The sequence below is a fragment of the Grus americana genome, chromosome 1 (assembly GCF_028858705.1).
Source record: "Grus americana isolate bGruAme1 chromosome 1, bGruAme1.mat, whole genome shotgun sequence".
Lineage (NCBI taxonomy): Eukaryota > Metazoa > Chordata > Aves > Gruiformes > Gruidae > Grus > Grus americana.
Window position 1 is genome coordinate 200016352 of NC_072852.1, and position 19362 is coordinate 200035713.

Below are 19362 nucleotides of genomic sequence, written 5' to 3' on the forward strand. Positions count from 1 at the left end.
GGTGGAAGCAACCACCGGATGGTTGGAAACATATCCCGTGCCCCATGCCGCCGCCTGGAACACTACCCTGGGCCTTGAAAAGCAAGCCTTGTGGTGACATGGCACCCCAGAAGGAACTGAGTCAGACTCATTTCTGAAACAACCTCATAGACACTGGGACCAAAGAGCATGGCATTGAGTGGGTGTATCACATCCCCTACCATGCACCAGCCTCTGGGAAAATTGAACGATACAATGGACTGCTAAAGACTATACTGAGAGCAATGGGTGGTGGGACCCTCAAACATTGGGATACACATTTAGCAAAGGCCACCTGGTTAGTTAACACTAGGGGATCTGCCAGTCGAGCTGGCCCTGCCCAATCAAAACTTCCCCGTACTGTAGAAGGGGATAAGGTCCCCATAGTGCACATGAAGAATATGTTGGGGAAGACAGTCTGGGTTAGCCCTGCTTCAGGCAAAGGCAAACCCCTCTGTGGGATTGCTTTTGCTCAAGGACCAGAGTGTGCTTGGTGAGTGATGTGGAAGGATGGGGAAGTCCGATGTGTACCTCAAGGGGATTTGATTTTGAGTGAGGATAGCAAATAAATTAAACTGTATGATGTTAATTGCTAAATAACCCTGCCTTTGCATGTCATCACTACAATTGCTATCTGCTGTATTAATGGTATTACAGTAAGAATCACCCAAATTAATGAAGGATTAACTTTGATGAAATTGAGCAAAGTGCAGTGATGATGGAACCAGAACTGGCTTCAGCAACTGGTGCCCAGCAACTTCCTTAGAATTGACATCTTCAACCCGCAGATTGTGGGCATGGGCTGCACCAGATACACCAGCCGCGAGCTCCAGATGCAGCATGGAACAATCCAGCAGCACACACCATCTCTCCAGCCATGAAAGACTGTAATGACAGATGGAGCCCAAAGTCACGGACTAAATTAACTCAATGGACATTTTAGAGGGATGGCCCATAGACTAAGGGAATGATATCTGCATGTATATGTCTGTCTGTCTGTCTCTATATCTATCTATCTCTATATATATCTCTAAGACAGAAAAAGTGGTGGTGATTAATTGGAAAGTGTAGGATCTGGGCATGACGTAGGTGGTATAGAAAAAGGGGTGGATAATGTCCTGGTTTTTGGCTAAGATAGAGTTCATTTTCACAAGAAGCTGTGAGGGGACACAGCCAGGACAGCTGACTAGCCAAAGGGATATTCGATACCATGCCATCATGCTCAGCATATAAAGGGGGCTGGCCTGGGAGGAGGGGTCCCTGAGCTGGGCATTGCGCTCCAGGTGGTGAGCAAATTGCATTGTGTATCACCTGCTTTGTATATTCTTTTATAATTACCGTTGTTATTTTCTTCTTCCTTTGCTGTCCCGGTAAATTGTCCTTATCCTAACCCACAAGTTTTACTTTTTTCTTCTGATTCTTCTCCCCATCCCACTGGAGTGCAGGGGGGAGCGAGCGGCCGCATGGTGCTCAGCTGCCATCTGGGCCTAACCCACAACAGACAAGTTCTCAGTTTTTCCAGCTCGTGACAAGAAGATTGGGGAGAGTGACGGGGCTGAAAAGGCACTGTCGTTCAGGCAAGGAAAAGGGGCTATTGGGAAAGTCAGGACTGGGAAGCACAAATGTAAAGTTCATAAGGATGTCAGGGAGATCCTAAAATAGCAGACAGACAATTAAGACTACCAAGGGAAGAGTTCCAGGGATTTCTTCACCAGCAGCCTTTGTATCCCAAGGATACTGCCACGTTCAAAGTGTTCTCCACCTCTTATTGCACAAAGCTGGGGAAGAGCCAACATCCTTATCCCTTTACAGCCTGTTACAAACAAGGGCTATGAAACTTTGATGAATACAAACCAACAACCACTTCACCCTTCCTGTGGCTGTTCACAATGATACTGTCATAAATTACCGACTCTTTTCATGAACTGCTGGTTCAATCCCTAGCTGTTATCTCCAATTGTAGACCAAAGTTATCAATGAGGGTCATAAATCATAAGCATTGGTCATTATCTAGCCCTTAAATATTAAAAGTCCATCTATTTCTACTGAATATTTGTTTATCACCTGTAGAAATGCAGCAAAGGAACATAGCAAAACCATAAAAATTTGGGCATGAAAAGGGTCGCACTTACTGGCCCATGAACATTTTAGTCAACTCCAGAAGAACTATTTTAGTAAAAAGTTCTTTTGTTTTTTGTTAACTTACATTAGCAATATATATTTCCCCTGATTTTACTCGTGTGCTTATTTATCAGGTTTTGCATATCAAATACACTATCTGAGACTTGTGCTACTCACCTGGGGTTTGCATATGCCATAGAACTCAGAAGAGTCCTTCCAAGCAGCAATACCGTGCTGTAGTCCAGCCCCACCTCCCCCAAACCCCAGCGAAGCAGGATCTGCCTTCCTCTGACAAAGGAAGCTGCCCTCAACTCAACAGCTTTTTTGTGTGCTTTGCTATTTGGTTTTGTGTCTGGTTGTTTCAGGTCAGCAGAATCATTCCAGCAAGCTGACTTCACACTCCCACTGTGCTGGTAACATTTATGTTACCTTAGTTATGAGGTAGCGTATAGATCATCACTGGTATCTTTTCAAGTTTGTGGAACATCAGTGAGCAGACAGTATCTGAATCCTTCCTTAATGCTGTTTGCTGTCCAGCACAGACGTTGATGAACCATAGCTGTCACTCAAAAAGCACTACTCCCAAAGAGGAGGAGTAGATCTAGGCAGATACTACTGCCTCACCTATTTTGTGTCCTTAGAAGTGCACGTGGCTTCTAGTTTCCCAGTGCAACCTCTGTTACTTTATGTGGCAGGCTTCCGTTCACCTTCCCAGTACAAGTATAATCTGGGAATATACCCTTTTTCCTTATATACTTGGTGGACCTTAGCCAAATAGGTCTTCCTGAAGCCCATTTCAGTTTATTATTTCCTGTACAATGCAGAGCCTCAGAGTCTTGCACAATTTCTGTTGACTTTCCAGCTCCAAATTGTTGCCCATTGACTAACAACAGCCAAGCTCGATCATGCAGCTGCTCGCTTGGTTTTCTGTCATCACAGGAGCTCCCCCGGTATTGTCTCTGCACAGGGGCACTAATGCCAGCTTTGCACGTAGCTTTGTGTGCTTCAGCGCCCAAGAGCTCTGCAGGAGCTGTAGATCTTCCCCAATCAGCATCACTATCTCACCCTGTCACACTGTGCTCTTTTTTAATCTGCTCCACTGAGTATAGATAGCCACCAAAAATCAACAGATTTTGAGCATTCTCCAAATTATGTGCATAACCCCCTTGCAGAGTGCTATATTGTCTTCACCCCTCAGTGGCGATGGAGCCCTTGTTCTTGAATACCCACAAATAGAGAAAGAACTGCTTGGCTTTGACATGTGAAGGAGCCATCTGATGGGATCAGTGACAGGTGCTGTTTGACAAGTACCTGAATTGCCAGGGAAAAAAAGCCTAAAAATGGGGAATGCAGGAAAACTGGGGAATGAAAAAACAAACAGTGGGCATCTGAGAATTTGACTTGTCCTTATTTCAGTTGCAGCTGACTGAGCGCCACACAGACACATGATCTCCAGGTCACACCTATAATCCAGCACAGATCTGTTGATGGAACATGTTGGTGTGGGCTCGACTGTAGCTTCTGCCTGGAAAGCTCTTTGTAATAGCCACTGCTTTCCTTTTTTTTTTTTTTTTTTTTTTTAACAGCATGAGATTTTAACTGCATCCCCTTAGTTCCTCATGACTCTTTCTTCCCAAACCCAGATCAACTCCTTTGTCTCTGATTAGCTTAGCAAGAGGAAATGTTTCCCATTATATATTTGCATTCAAGAAATGACTTAGTTAATATGATGTATACACAGGTGCTACCAGGTCATTACTGAATCATCTTGTTCTTGTTTTTAATCTGACTCAGGACTAGCACTTGAGACCTCAGCAAACTGCTGGATTAGTCACTTAGTCAGTGATTTGAATATTGACAAAAGGAACAAGAGAATGTAGTTTATTTGGATTGAACTAAACCAATGCAAAACGTGCGAATCCAGCCCACTTGCCATGGAGGAATCATACATCATTCTCGGATGCCGCCTGCTCTCCCCTCCATTCCCCTTGAGCTCCTGTCACTGAGTCCAATGAGTGACAGCAGAAATTTTAATTCCAATGCTCCCCTCCCATGTCCTCCGCTTCCCTTGGTGGGGTGGACAGGATCAGTCCTTCTCCCACTGCTGGCATCCAGCCTCTCCTCAGGCTTCACTGGCACTACCCTTTGTACTTGGCAGCCTTTGTGGCTGCTCCATCAATACTGCCTTTAGCAATTTTTCTCCCCAGGCTCCAGCATTTGCAAGCAATTTCTCTCATTGGCTTCTTCCCCTTTTTATCTGTGAATAAGTAAACTAATGTGGGTTTCTTCTGTGCTCTGAGTGCTCCAAGAGATACAGAAGAACAAAACCTCCTCAGATAAGCATCAAAGATTACAGTGTTCTTTGCAAACCGGAGCAAACTTTGCCTGAACTCTAATAGTGCATTTACATACACATAATATGCATGACAGAGGGTGAGAATCAGTCAAAAGTGAGGTCTGCCCCTAGCTCTGGCCTGTACCCTACACCCCTCTGCTTTGGGGAGAGATTATTTCTGAGGGACAGTGAAAAGCACCTTCCCAGAAGCAAAGAAAATCATGATCCTCCTTTATAAACCGTCCTCTGTCTGTTGGTGCCTGGCCCTATGGTGCATCTTGATGACACAGCTGTTGGTGAAATGGGACCCTCTCTGCGAAAAGGTATCACACCACCTCTCTCACACGAGACTCTGCTACCCTCTCCCAAAATGTTTTTTTTGAGCAAGAGAGAGGAAATATGGGTCCTACCCACCAACTCTGTTTTGCCTGTGAAGGGGTTTGAGCCTTTGTGCACAAGCAGGGCCAGGGGCTGCAGAGCTCAGGGCAGTGGAAGCCCCGTGAGCTGCAAGGCTGGCTGGGGCAAGCGAGGTGGGCCAGCCAGGTGCCCCCCATGAGGGAAGAGGCGGCTGCCCTGGGAAGGTGTCTGTGGAGCTGCAGGACTTGGACAAAGGACCTGGGAAGTTGAGGTAACTGTGCTAATCTGTTCGAATTAGGGAGAAAAGGCAAACAGTCACTAACTGTGGTGGGTTGACCCTGGCTGGAGGCCAGGTGCCCACCAGAGCTGCTCTCTCACTCCCCTCATTCACTAAACAGGGGAGAAAAGGCATAACGAAATGCTTGTAGGTCGAGATAAGGACGGGGAGAGATCACTCACTAATTGTTGTCATGAGCAAAACAGACCGAACTTAGAGAGGGAATTCATCTAATTTATTACTAGGCAAAACAGAGTAGAGGAATGAGAAAATAAAATCAACTCTTAAAACACTTCCCCCCACCCCTCCCATCTTCCCGGGCTCAACTTCACTCCCGGCTTCAACCTTCCCCCCCTCAGCGGCACAGGGGGACGGGGAATGGGGGTTACGGTCAGTTCATCTCACGGTGTTTCTGCCGCTTCTTCATCCTCAGGGGGAGGACTCCTCTCATCGTTCCCCTGCTCCAGCATGGAGTCCCTCTCACGGGGTGCAGACCTTCAGGAGCAAACTGCTCCAGCGTGGGGTCCCCCACGGGGTCACAAGTCCTGCCAGCAAACCTGCCCTGGCGTGGGCTCCCCTCTGCACGGGTCCACCGGTCCGGCCAGGAACTTGCTCCAGCGTGGGCTTCCCATGGGCCACAGCCTCCTTCAGGTGCCTCCACCTGCTCTGGCGTGGGGTCCTCCACGGGTTGCAGGTGGAATCTCTACACCCCCTCATCCTTCCTCCATGGGCTGCAGGGGGACAGCCTGCCTCACCATGGTCTTCTCCACGGGCTTCAGGGGAATCTCCGCTCCGGCGCCTGGAGCACCTCCTCCCCCTCCTTCTGCACTGACCTTGGTGTCTGCAGAGTTTCTTACATCTTCTCACTCCTCTCTCCGGCTGCAAAAGCTCTCTCTCTAAGTGTTTTTCTTCTTCTTAAATATGTTATCACAGAGGCGCTGATTGGCTTGGCCTTGGCCAGTGGCGGGTCCGTCTTGGAGCTGGCTGGCATTGGCTCTATCAGACACAGGGGGAGCTTCTAGCAGCTTCTCACAGAAGCCACCCCTGTAGCTCCCCCGCTACCAAAACCTTGCCACGCAAACCCAACACACTAACAAAGTAAATTCTGGTTGCCACAGGGGGTGAAACAAGGGACTGGGCAGCTACTGACACTTGAAAGTGTCACTTTAAGTGTCGCTTTAAAGTGTCACACTGTTGGGTTTGTTGATTTTTTTTTTCACAGCTGTACGAAATGATGAAACCTATTTAACCTCCTTGCTATCCTGCACAGCCAAGATTTCACCAACAGAAAAGACAGGACCCACGCTGTTTTGTGGAGTAACTTTGGAGAATAATTTTAAGGAACAGTCTGGTAGAAGACAGCTCTAGCTCATGGAAGTAAACTAGGTGCTGTGTCCCTCTCCAGAAGCCTCCTGAATTGTTTGAACTGGGCAGTGAACACACAAAAAAGTGGGTATCATCTGTACTGGCTTCTTTTTTCAGTGATCTTAAGCTTTTTTGTCAGACAGAGGAGCTTTTGGAGACTGTAAGGATTATGGGACCCATGCCTGTGGCCAGAGAAGTGAGAGCGACCTGCAGCAACGCTGATATAAACCAGGATCTTTGCAGCCCTTACATTAAGTTGGGTTTAAAAAGCACCGAGTGCTGTTCTCACACTCAGACCAGCCTCGCGTTCTCTGATCTTCCTCCTACAGCACTTAACCACAGTGGTGTTTCTATCAAATCAACATTTCACTGTTAAAAAAGCTGAAAGATGATGAAGTAGCAAATAAAGTATTTCTGTCAAACAATAAAAGTTTGTTCTTTGTATATAAAATGTTCCTTGAAAATGATACATGAGCCCCTTTCTTCTGTGCGGGGAGGGAGGAGGCAGAGTGTATTGAACACGGTGGCTGTGTAAGCTTCACACAATTCAGTGTTGTAGAGTAGGCATGGAAGCTGCGGCTTTATGGATTTGAGCTGCTACAACCATGTATTTGTATTAGCCAGACCTTGCCAACAACACTTCAGGCAACACTTCTATAAAAGACAAAGGCTTATTTTTTAAAGGCTGGGAGGGCAATTAAAGTGAACATGAAAATAATGGCTGGGTACCTATTTCAGACACTAATATGCATATAAAGATATCAAAGCTTGGTTTGCTCAAAGCTTAAGCAAGTGTGGTATTTTTGGTCTTAGTATGACTAAAACGAGTGTTTGAAAAGTAGATGTGGAGACAAACTGGTTACACATGCTGAGTTGAACTGGGAAGGTGCTTTTATTGCTGATGTTAGTGCAAAATGTCAGGTGTAACACATGTTGAGCTCAGCCTCAAAGAAATGAAACCTATTTCCAAAGTACAATCTGAGTCTATAGCTGCATTTCCAGTTGATTAACAACAATTGTGCATGACAAGTAGCAAGTAAGCTTTTAGGTGTTGACGGAGTCTCATTTTAAGCAAAAATTATGAATAAGGAAGTTGCTACACATATGAATTAGCAAAAATCCAAATGCTTGCATTATAAAAGGGATGGTTCATGGTAGTCAAAACCTGACCATGAGGAATAGCAGAAGATCTTATCCAGTGTGAGTATCTGGATAATAAAATGGCAAATGGACTTCAGTGTCCGCTGGTGCAAACTGATACACAGTAAGAAAATTAATCCAAAGTACATCTATTAAAGTATATAGGCATATATATACCCCAGGAGGTACTGTTCTAGTTTCTAGAAATGCTTAGGAAAGGATCTTGGAATGACTATGAAAAAATCAAGCCATTGCTTTGAAGTGTCTGAAGAATGAAAACAAGTGAATAGGAATTACTAGGAAATGATGGAGAATGCAACAGAAAGCATTGCTCTGTGCATATATAAACTGTGCAGGTACTGGACTGCGCTTGTAACAAAGGCACAAAAAGTTGTGAAAAGGATAATAAAGATATATACCAGCTCCTGGATGGCACAGATTCAACAAATTAGGCCTTTCAGCACAGAATAAAAGGATGGAGAGAGGGTACGACAGGAGTTTATGCATTCATGGAGGAGACGAACAGGGAAAGACAATTAGCTATTACTCCCAATGGTGAGGGCTCAGCAATGTCCCATGAAATTATATAAGAGCAGGTTTTTAGTAAATGAAACAGTTTTTTTCCTCACACATAATTAAGCTATTGAGTTAATTACTCCAGGATCTTGTGAATTTTGAGATATATATGGGATAAATATTAAATATTTATATAAGCCAGATACAGGTGACATCAAAACCTAGTTAGGCAAAGCAGAGAGTGACGCAAGGGCTATGAAAAGTATAGATCCAGACAGAGCCTCTGGAGGTGCCTGGGGGGTGTTGATTGGAGAGATGCAGAGACAGTCTTTGGAATGCCGTAAGACATTACTGAAGATGATGCCAAGATTTCTGCTATCTTGTAATAAGCTAAAACCTGTTTCTGTGTTGAGAAAGTTACAACAGTATTTTCCTGTTTTTATGAAGCTTTTATTTTTGCATTACTTTACAATCCACAAGAGTCAATGTTTTGTGCCTATATACACACTTTGTAACATTCATCACCTTCAATAACCCCTCCTTACAGCTGAATTTTACAGATGCCAGAGTTGTTAATACTTGGCTCTCACACCCCCTGCCAACTAGCCACATGTTAAGCAAAGCATAGGCAATAAGCTTGCACCCCTGGATTTGTGCTCTGTCAGAATTCCTTGCCAGGGCTCTCCTCTCCTTCCCAAATAAAGCATTATGTACTTTCTAACACATACAAGCAAGCAAACAAAAATAAAGAAAAGGTAGCACTCAGTTTTACCATTGATTTTGTTTGATTGTAAATGAAAACCGCTGTGGCAGTAGTGAGCAACACGAGGTGTGGATTTCTTTCAAGCATTTACATTTACCACTATCAAACTTGGGTATTATTTTATAAAACATAGTTGATTCTTCTAGACATTTATTCTTAGATTATTTAAAGATCTTACATATCTGACTTCATTTGCTAAACCTCTGAGAGCAAAACCAAATTCACTTTCCCATTTTGCAGATACAGACACAAGTTCTAGTTTCTTGTGGTTGTTACCTATACAAATTACTCAATCCGGCTTAAAATTTATTTCAATCCCTACTGATGAAAGCATTTCTACCTCCAGACATGCCTCATAAAACCAAACTCAGTAGTAAGTGCAACATACAGATCTTTACTTCAGTATATAGAAACAAACACACCATTGTCAGCAGTACTTTATATACTCAGACAAGTTTTTATTATCTCACAAGTCACATATACAGTATTTCACCACCTTCTAGCTTTCCTACACACAGCATTCTTTTCTGGTAGGATTTTTGGCCACAGTGTTTTAAAAAGCAAAGACTCTTTACTGTGTTGTAGTCAAGTGTCATTTAATAGCAGTCATTCTTGGTTGGACGCTTTGGGAGAAGTGCAGGCTGGGTGAGGCAGACCTGAGCCTGACAGCAGTACTGGGAACACTTTACGATCAAAGCCCAAAGTAAGGGCTGCAGCGCTGATCCAACTAATTCATGCCTGACTGGCCATAACCTCCATCCTCAGAAACTTTCCTTAAAGATGGGGTTTAAAGGACACTATAACTAGAAGAGGCCTTTTAAATTTTTTTATTGTCAGTAACAGAGATCAAGCTCCAAAAAATTAACACCTAGTGACTTTTCACGTGCAAGTTAACTTCTTTGATTCACTCTTCATACTTTCTGCTAGGTTATTTTCTCTCACGAAAAGAACTTTAGCCTGCTCTTTGCACAGCAGCAGTGAAATCATGGGTGTGCCCACTAGTGAGAATACCAGAAAGGCTTCTTACAGTTGTAAGAAAGCCCACAAGATTTCAAAGGAAAAACAACCATAAGTTTTACTTCTTAGCTGCCTGCGGCCCTTGCTATCCCTAAATCTGGCTACCAAGATCATTCAATTTGTATCAAATTAGCAGTTAGTTTATATGTTCCTAATCTTCCAAGCTCAAGCCATCTAAGAAGGTCTCTGAGGTTTTTCTCCAGCCTTGCCTCACTCGACAGAAACCTGCATTTTATCTGTCTGAACCGGCCCCCGGTGACGATTTCCTCGGGCTGCCACGGCACTGGGGCAATTCCGGACGGACCCACAGGATTTCTGCTAACCCTTGGGAATCAAACCCGGCGCAGGGCCGCTCTCGCAGGGTACCGAGCCCACTCTGCCCGATGCTTGGTCCCTTGGCCGGGCTCTGGGCAAGGACGTCCCGGAGGAACCCGAGGGCGCTCCCCGCGGGAGGCACCGGAGGCTGTTGGACCGCAGCAGCCCCGCTCTGACCCCCGCAGCTCCCGCCCCACGCGGGACCTTCCCGGCGGCCCCGCTAGCACGGCAGAGCCCCTCGGTCCTGCCCCGCGGCGGGGATGGGCGCCCCACATCCGGCCCGGCCCTCGCCCCGCCCCGGGCGCCCCACCGCCTCCGCGGGCGGCCTGAGGAGTCCGGAGCGGGCAGGGGCGGGAAAGGGAGGGGTTAAAACCGGCGGCAGGTGAACGGGGAGGGACCTTAAAGCTCCGGGGCGGCTAGGCTGGGACCGGCCGCTCCGCAGGCACCGACGAACTCCGGAGCGGAGCAGCGCGGCGCGCCGGTCGCGTCCCGGGTGCCCTGCAGAGCTGTGCCAGGTGAGGGTCCGGAGCGGCTCCCGTGTGCTGGAGCGGTGGGATCGGGATTATTAGGCTGTGCGCTCCCCCGAGCGGGTCGGGATCCGTGTAGTGTGCCGGAGTGGGGCCCGGGCCGGGGGTGTCCCCGGCGGGGCTGGGATCGGGGGCGGCCGTAGGCAGAGGAGAGGCGATGCGGGGCCGGGGTAGTCACGGCGCGTTCCCCTGCCCTGGTTGCCTGCGGGGACCTGTCGGCGAGGCAGCCGTGCTTCGGTTGGGGCTGACCGCCGTCGGCCCTCAAAGCCAAAACTGGCGTTTGCAAACGGGTGTCGCTGACAGGAGGCCGTGGCGATCGGCCGTGGCTTTTCCCGCCGCAAAAGGCTCGCTGCGGGCTCCGTGCGCGCCCCGGCGGTCCTGCCGCTCCGCAGTTCAGCGGGAGCAAAGCTCGGCGCAGAGGGAGGGATAGGCTGGGAGCTGCCTCAGGGCGTCCAGCTTGTAACCACAAAGTGGGATTTCGAGTGGTTTCCAATAAATGGTGTCTTGGTTGGCAGGGTGAGTGTCCCGGTAGATCCACTCAGTCCCCACAGCCAATTTTAGTGTTTCTGTAGTGACAGATGAGCAGGGAGAAATGTGGGGGTTTGTCCGCCCCAGACTTGCAGCACTGGTTCAGAACCGCAGTGTGAGACTGCGCTTGAAGCCCAGGCTGTTCATCCCACTGGGATATATGCTTCAAATACTTTCCCTCAATCCTGATTAGCCGCTTATGAAAGTTTCATTGACTTTAATGACTATGCAACAGACATGAGGAATTCTTAACAGAAAGATGGAGGTATCTGATCATAGCTTAGAGTTCAGGTCAATGTAAAAAGTTGCATAAAATGCTGCCAGTTTCAGCAGAGACAAAACATGAGAAGTCTAAAGAATTCCAGCCACCTTCTCAAAGTTTTTTTTTTTTTGTCTTACCCAATTTCACCTTTCCTCGTCACAGTAAAACTGACCTCTCCCTGTTGCCTCAAGGCTTATCTGTACAAGCTAGGCCCTTGTACCAAGGGTATGTGTTGGGGCACGTTAGTCCTTTAGTTGTGTTGTAACTACACCAGGGTAGAGAAGTTCTTTTTTTCCCCTTTTTTCTGTTATGTGAGAATGAGAGACTTTGAAAACTTTGACCAGTATGGCGTTGCAAGGTACCATACTCTGCCCGCAGCACACAGCCTGTGCTGAGACGGAGCTCTTGTCCACGGCCAGTGTGGCTCTCCCACACAGCAAAGTTGAGCCCTAGCCCTGAAAGGTGATGGACCAGCAATACAAGTTCCCAGCTCTGGTTTCAAAGTGTTTTGTCTGATTCAATGATAGTTTCCAAATGGCTGTGATCAGTGAAAGCTGAGCCTGGAGACTGAATTCTGACTTAAGCAAAACTTATGTTTAACTTTCAAAGGAGCAAAGAATGTGGATTTTAGTTTTCAAGAGCAGGAGGAAAGGAGGAAAGCTGAAATGGAGCTTCCCTGAAGTTTGATCTCCTGTTTATTCTGCTGGGGTGTGATAGCATCTAGAAAATCAACACAAACTCTTTAGCTGAGGGCTTTTTCCTCCGAACTCTATGGCTCTGCTTGTCTCCTTTTTGGATGAGATAGCAATGAATGTGGAAGGGCAGGCTCTGCGGTATCTTCCTTTGCCTGTTGGTTTGTGCTATATGTGCATGCAGCCCTGACAGAGCCGACCTGAGGCTTCTCAGCAGTGCTGGCAAAATGAAACACTGTACTTCTGAGATGAAGGGCCTGCTGAGAAAGGGACGTGATGTGTCTGAGCTACAGCAGAAAGCCTTGGAGGTCTGCTAGAGGTGTCTGGGAGGAGTGGTGGCTTCTACTGAAGAAGGCAAAGTAGTACTTACCTCAGAGGCAAAGAAAGCACCAGCCCAGCCTTCTAGGGCTGTGGCATTGGCAAAGAAATCCTATGAAAACTACTCTTTTTAGTAGAGTAGAAAATCAAAAAGTAGAAATCTCTACTTTGTCTAGGTGTGGCCTTAACTCATGCAGTGATAATTTCTGTTGCTTTGGGAAATAGATTGAGAGGCAAAACATGAGTCAATCACAGAAAGGGAAATATCTCAAGAAAGGGGAGGAGGGCATAGAGAACGCACAGAGGAAATGTATTTGAAGATGTAACTTATTTCCTCCCCAAAGCCTTGTTGAGAAATATATCAAGGTATGCTTGTCCCATCACGTAGAGAGAGCTTGATAAGCTGTTTGAATCCATAAACATATGGGTGACATTTGTGAAGATGATTTGTGTTTGTCTATGACTCTTGAGTGAGTGCTGGGAAGTCTTCTCGTTCATAGAAGGTCTAGAGCTGATTCTTCACCCTTTTGAAAGCTGACCATTTGGTATATTATGTCATCCAGCAGGTAAAAGGACACAGAAAAGAAGATGGACTGGGGAAGTCTGCAGGCCGTTTTAGGAGGAGTAAATAAACACTCAACCAGCATTGGGAAGATATGGCTCACAGTCCTGTTCATCTTCCGTATCATGATTCTGGTCGTGGCTGCAGAGAGAGTCTGGGGAGATGAACAACAAGATTTTGTCTGCAACACACTTCAGCCTGGGTGCAGAAATGTTTGCTATGACCACTTTTTCCCCATCTCTCACATCAGACTCTGGGCCCTGCAGCTGATCTTTGTTTCTACACCTGCACTGCTGGTGGCCATGCATGTAGCTTACACCAGGCATGAGAAGAAAAGGCGGTTCAGAAATGGTGAGAAAATTGATATTGAAGAGCTGAAAAATGAAAAGATTCACATTCGGGGCCCCCTGTGGTGGACGTACACCAGCAGCATCTTCTTCAGGATAGTCTTTGAGGCAGTCTTCATGTATGTATTCTATTACATGTATGATGGGTACCAGATGCCTCGCCTGGTGAAGTGCAGTGCATGGCCCTGCCCCAATGTAGTGGATTGTTTTGTGTCTCGGCCCACTGAGAAAACAACATTTACTATTTTCATGCTAGCTGTGTCTGGGATCTGCATGATGTTGAATTTGGCTGAGTTGTGTTACCTAGTGATAAAAATTTGCATGAAAGAACCCAGGAAAACAACAGTTTTAAAATAATTCCCCAGTTTCAGGATTTTCTAGCTCCCCGTTTCCCTCAAACTTTCTTAGGTGTCAGAAAACAATCAGCAATATTTTCACATTCGAGGAAAAGGATGAAAATGAAAGTTCATTCATGTTTTAGAAATGTTAGCCTCCCTGGGAAGCTGCCACTGAGGCAGGTTTTAAAGATCATGAGCTAATTCAGTATTCCTGCATCTACAAATAGAGAGAACAGCTTTCTGGCAGCAGCTTTTCCAAGTATGCCTACTGCTGGGATCCTGTTGTTGGGACAGAGTCACTTTTCAAAAAGTGGGAGTGGAAAGGCCCAGAGAAAGCTCTAGTGCCCAAAGGAGAGCCAGGAATCACAAACACACTGTGTCATCTTCAGAGGCATGCCAATAACAGAGGGTTTTGGTCAAAAGCAGGGTGAAGGGTTTTGGGGGGAAACTTACAGCTTGCAAAAAGGAAGAAGACAGGGAGGTGATTGTTTATAGCAAGTGTCCTATTCTCTCTTAAGTATTCTGGAGAGCAAGGAAAAAAAAGGCCTAGGAACACAGGTACTCCATGGCAATGCATGCTATCAGCTCTGCTGGGCACCAGCAATGGGTTTTATCTTTTTATCTCCTCACCTGTACTGAGGAACATCTCCTGCAGGGTTGGAGGTGGCCAGTCTCAACTGCTTGTGAATATCATCAGGTCAGTGCTGCCTCCCCCCCGCTCACAGGGGCTGCAGCAGTGGGAGGAATTACGTTTGTTTTTTCATTCTCTTGGTCAGGTGAAAAAAAGGATTGTCACCTTGGAGAAGGTGGGGGCTGTGCAACTGTTTTCCTCCTTCTCTTGTTCTCCCCAAATACTTTGTGAAGAACCTCAGTATAGCAGATTTTTATTCCATGAATAGACTTTTTACCACCTGCCTCCTTCAGCTGTGTGCCTTTAAAAGTTGGGTTTTTTCCCAGTAAAAGCCAAGAAAAATTGCCTTGTTTCATTCTGTTTGTTATCTGAAAGAAGTGCTTCAACACTTCCAGCATGATATGCAGTAGGTTGCACCTACCAGTGCTCCTTCCATCAGTCCCTTTTTCCTATCCGACCTGCACAGTTTTTCTCATAAAACCTTCTCCCTATCTGAGGTAGCTTTCAAGCGAGTCCATCAAACCACTCCCAGTCTCTCTGACGTTCCCCACTGTGAGATTGAATCACCCTTCCTCTTCTTACAGTAGGTCTAGCAGGAATTACAGACAGCTTACAGAGCTAAAATAGCAAAGGAACCCAATCAGAAATGAGGAGGAACTTGATATTTTTCTTAAAGCTCACATTGCTGAGGTGTGAATTGTATATTACTAACTTGAAAAACTATGTGAGTCAGTCTGGTCTTGTCTCTCCAAAGTAGCTTCAAAACACAGTCTGAAAACACATTTTATGCATGTCATAGGCGGCTACACCAGCACATACAGCAACATGGGTTATCTCCCAAGTGCCTGCCCATTGAACCCATGTCTAGAAAGCTGGCTGTTTCTCCTCCTTAGCTTTAATAACTGGCTTTACCCCAAAATGAGTGAGCACTATCTCAGCTTCTCTATTTGCATCCATCTTTTACTGTACATTTAAGTTTATCAATGTTGGAGTAAATAAAGCTGCATTAATTAAGACCCATGACCCCTCACTGTGCACTGGAAGTGGAGAATAAGCAGGCTCTCATTGCTTGCAAGCTACATCCAGTGTTACAACTTGCCTGCAGATGGAAATTGTCATCTAAGAGGGGAGCAAGAAAAACAGAAAAACACCATCCTCGGAAGCATGAACAAAAAGATAGAAAGTGATTAATAGTGAGCTGAACTGGAAACTTGGACTGTGAAAACATCCTTAATTCAACTCTGAAGAACAAAGCTTGGCACATACCAGTTTTGTGCTTGGTAAAGTTCCTGTATTGTTCTGTGTACAAGTACGAAGAGAACGAACTATCTACACTCCCAGTGCTCTAGTATTACATTTCTTTTGTAACAACAGGATTTTTATTTTTTGTCTGAAATTATAATTAAAGCACTCTTGTGGTGTCTGTTTTCTGTATTACTTGTACATGCTGTGTATTACCTAATGTGTCTAATGAATATCTGTTTACCATAATGGAAAATCTATGCACCAATACTACATTTAATAGCCAAGGGCTACTGGAAGGATTTTAGCTTGCTGCTGCAGGTTGATTTTTCAATTGGTTACATTGCCTGTGATCCTGCAGACTGCAGGAGCTGGTAGTGGAAGGTCACATATGTGCAAAATCAAATGTGCAAAGTCAGCCTTGTACTAGCAGAACTGCAGCTGGAAAAGGTTGGTAATAAATAACGTAACCAGCTCTATAAGGGAGAAAGTTTGTTTTCCCAGCCTACCTTTGAGTTTAACTGGAACTTGGAATGAGACACACCAAAACTGGTCACACTACCACTATGAGATTACCTTCAACTAGCAGTCAGGCAAGCAGATTATTACAGGGGAAAAAAAGGTAGAAATAGCAAAAGTGTCTGGAAGTGGCCAAGAGAGGGCTTCAATCCAGAACTGTAACATCAGGTTGTAATAGCTCTAGCAGGATATATTTACTGTCTCTGAGATTTCTTTTCTGTGTATATTAAATTTGAGTAAATAGCTGCTTTCTAGGGAAAAAAAGTTCAGATACTTCATAGGAACTAAGCCCTTTGTACCTGTTTCTGTGTGCTACATTGCATGGTTGGCCTACCAGTGGATTTCATACAGATTAAAATACAATGCTGTGTTGGAATTGTGCGTGCTTTTTCCTGAAATACACTAAAAGTGTCTACATTTTTGGCACTTGGTTCCAAGTCTGAAGTCATGACTAAAAGGGAGGCCGATTCCTTACTGCCCGGAGTCTAGTGTAGCCAGGATATAAAGTGTCAAGTAATGTGGTATCAGAATTGGGAAGTGTAGGAGTGAGACAGGCTAGAATTATACTGTGATTGAAGTTACCAGTTTACCACTGGCTTCATCAAGGCTAAAATTTCATCCAATACCTTGAAACCAAATCTACAAACATGTTTGTCAGAAAAGGTGGGGTGGGGGAGGAAACTTAGCTATTAACTCATAGACCCAGCTAGAGAAAAAAAACCTGATTTAAAAGGAAACCAGAAGTCTGTATTTATGACCTTTATTAAAGGTTTTCTTAGACAAAAATAATAAAAAAAAAATCCTTCAGGTGTTTTACAGTTATCATGAGTCAATGTACTGTGTTATTTCCTATCTGACAGCAAGAATATAAAAGTCAAATTATATGGTCCATGCAGAGAAGAGCACTCCCGTACCATGGAGGTTCAATTTGAAATAACAACACTTAAAAGTTGCTTTATTTTGTAAAAAGCGTATGCAGCAAATAAACAACAGCTAAGAGCACTTTACTACAAACTGAACTTGGTGAAAATGAACCTATTTTTCCCCTAATCATAATTCCCTCCCCTGCAACTTAGGCTAATGTGTTTTACCAGGCAACAAAATCACACTCAAAGAATTGCACTGTATTTTGTCATCACCTGTACTGATATTCAGGACAGCCACTACCCTGGGTGTTAATTACAGGTTTCATTAGATTTTCACCTGCTTATTATACAGTCGTTTTAACCTGTTTGTAGACAGTGGCAAGAGTAATGGTAACTATCTGAGGCTTAATGAGCTGAGACTAATGGCAATGACTATCTTCAAGATAGTTCAGGAGGTACATACACTTTTTTCCCGCATCTGACCAACCCGGCTTGTTATTGTCATTTTCTTTTACAGATTATATTTCTCTTCTGTAAAGTTGTCCCAGCTCTGACCTGGGTATTTTCTCTCTAAGCCTTCCTAGCCACCAAAAAAAAAGGCTTTCTAACCTAAGTTTGGAAATGTATTAAGCTTCAATCAGCATCCCCAGCTGAGGAAACAAGTCACATCTCCAACTTTCCACCTTTGAGAACATAGCTTGCCTCTCCTATGGTTGGTCCCCCAGTACTACCATAGCATTCAACCTCAGAACTGGCCACATAATTGCACCTACCTTCTCCCTTTTTCCGCCCGTTAAATCACTGCCACTAACTCAATGATTATTTTACACCCGCCTGCTCTATGCTCAATCCATTATATTTTACTAAGTCATCTCCTAACAGATATCCTCCCAGAATACCACCAGCTAGTCAGATGTTTGCATAAGCCTTTGTGGTAAAGGAGTGATAAAGTATCAACATGACATACAGTTTAGGAAAGTACGTTTTGAGTGAACTGATAGTGAACTTCTACAGTTGAGCTATGAATCACTGCAGGATGTGGATGAATGTTTCGAACAGCAGGGTATATTCTGTGTGCTGCTAAGAACCAGCATTTCACTGACAGCCCGGCACAGTCCTCAGGATAATGAATACTGTAGTGTGTGAATGCAGTCACACTGGACTGAAGCAGGTGGCATTTTGTCAGTGGACAAACAGTGCTGGGCAGGCTTACTTGCTTAGGCGAGGTGTATCTTTTCTGTTGTCTCGGCAATTATGGTAATATAAGCTTGTCAGCTGGGAAAGACAATAGCAGTCTTAAAACTTTAAGTCGTGAGCATGAAACTTGGTTTAAAAGTGTTTTCCAGATCATTTTCAACTGATGTTCAATCTTTAAGACAACACATAAAAATTCCTCCCACACCTCTAAGTGATCCACACATTAGCAGGAATGCTGCACCTTCTTTTGATAGGGTAACTGGAAAACTTGCTATCTGTTTGGTATCCAACTATCAACGTTTCTTTTGTCACAAGACTTCTTTCACTTGATTTGAAAGTATTATGGCAGTCCTAGTACACAGAATCAACCTTGATCTCATTGTTTCTGAGTTTCCCAAACTGAATGATAAAGGTGACAACTATGTCATGTTCACAGGGAGCAGAACAGTTTAATCGAGCATTATTTGTTAGGATCATTGCAACAGGTGCCAGGAAAAAAAAAATAATTACAATTATTGTGTGGTAAAGATTTCAAACCTATTATATGTTGCATCATTAGTGTAATGTCTGCTTACGGTTAGTCATGTCCCTGCCCTAGGTGTTGCATCCTTTCCAAGGACTGGGTGTTTAATACACAATTTAAATAGCTTCCACAATCTCTCCAGCACAAATAAATGAAAACAATCTATGCACTTACCCGCACATATGTGCACACAGACACAGAGGAGCAAACTACCTAAATCATTATCTCCCTGTTATCTGATAGAAGACTGAGACATTGCAACATGGATTTGTCAGGAATGATTTCTGCCTATGCCATGATAAAAGCTTTTGTGTATAACAGTAAAATAGTCATTAATGACTCGTTGTCAGATTGTAAGGATCCACCAAATGGGATAAACTGTATGCAGCTGGGAGGAGCTGCAGGTACAGGGGAAGATAGAATTCAATAAGATCTTTATCACCAGGAGAAATGGTTTAACAAAAGCAGTTTGAGAAGTTAGGAAGGACTAAATGCTACTGTTGTGAAACACTAAGCACTTGCAGAAGTGTAGGATGGAGACCTGTTCTGAATCAGAGAACAGTTTCATAGAGAAGAGCTGGAGTTT

At 44.8% G+C, this 19362-nt stretch overlaps 1 protein-coding gene across 1 annotated transcript; it reads left to right on the forward strand.

The window, feature by feature from the left end:
• The first annotated feature begins 10613 nt into the window (after nt 1-10613).
• Nucleotides 10614-15863, forward strand: LOC129201645 (gap junction beta-6 protein-like). Its single transcript, XM_054813195.1, has 2 exons — nt 10614-10739; nt 13115-15863. Exon 2 carries the CDS (start codon nt 13140-13142, stop codon nt 13815-13817), a length of 678 nt encoding a protein of 225 aa, XP_054669170.1. The 5' UTR covers nt 10614-10739; nt 13115-13139; the 3' UTR covers nt 13818-15863.
• Nucleotides 15864-19362: the final 3499 nt, after the last annotated feature.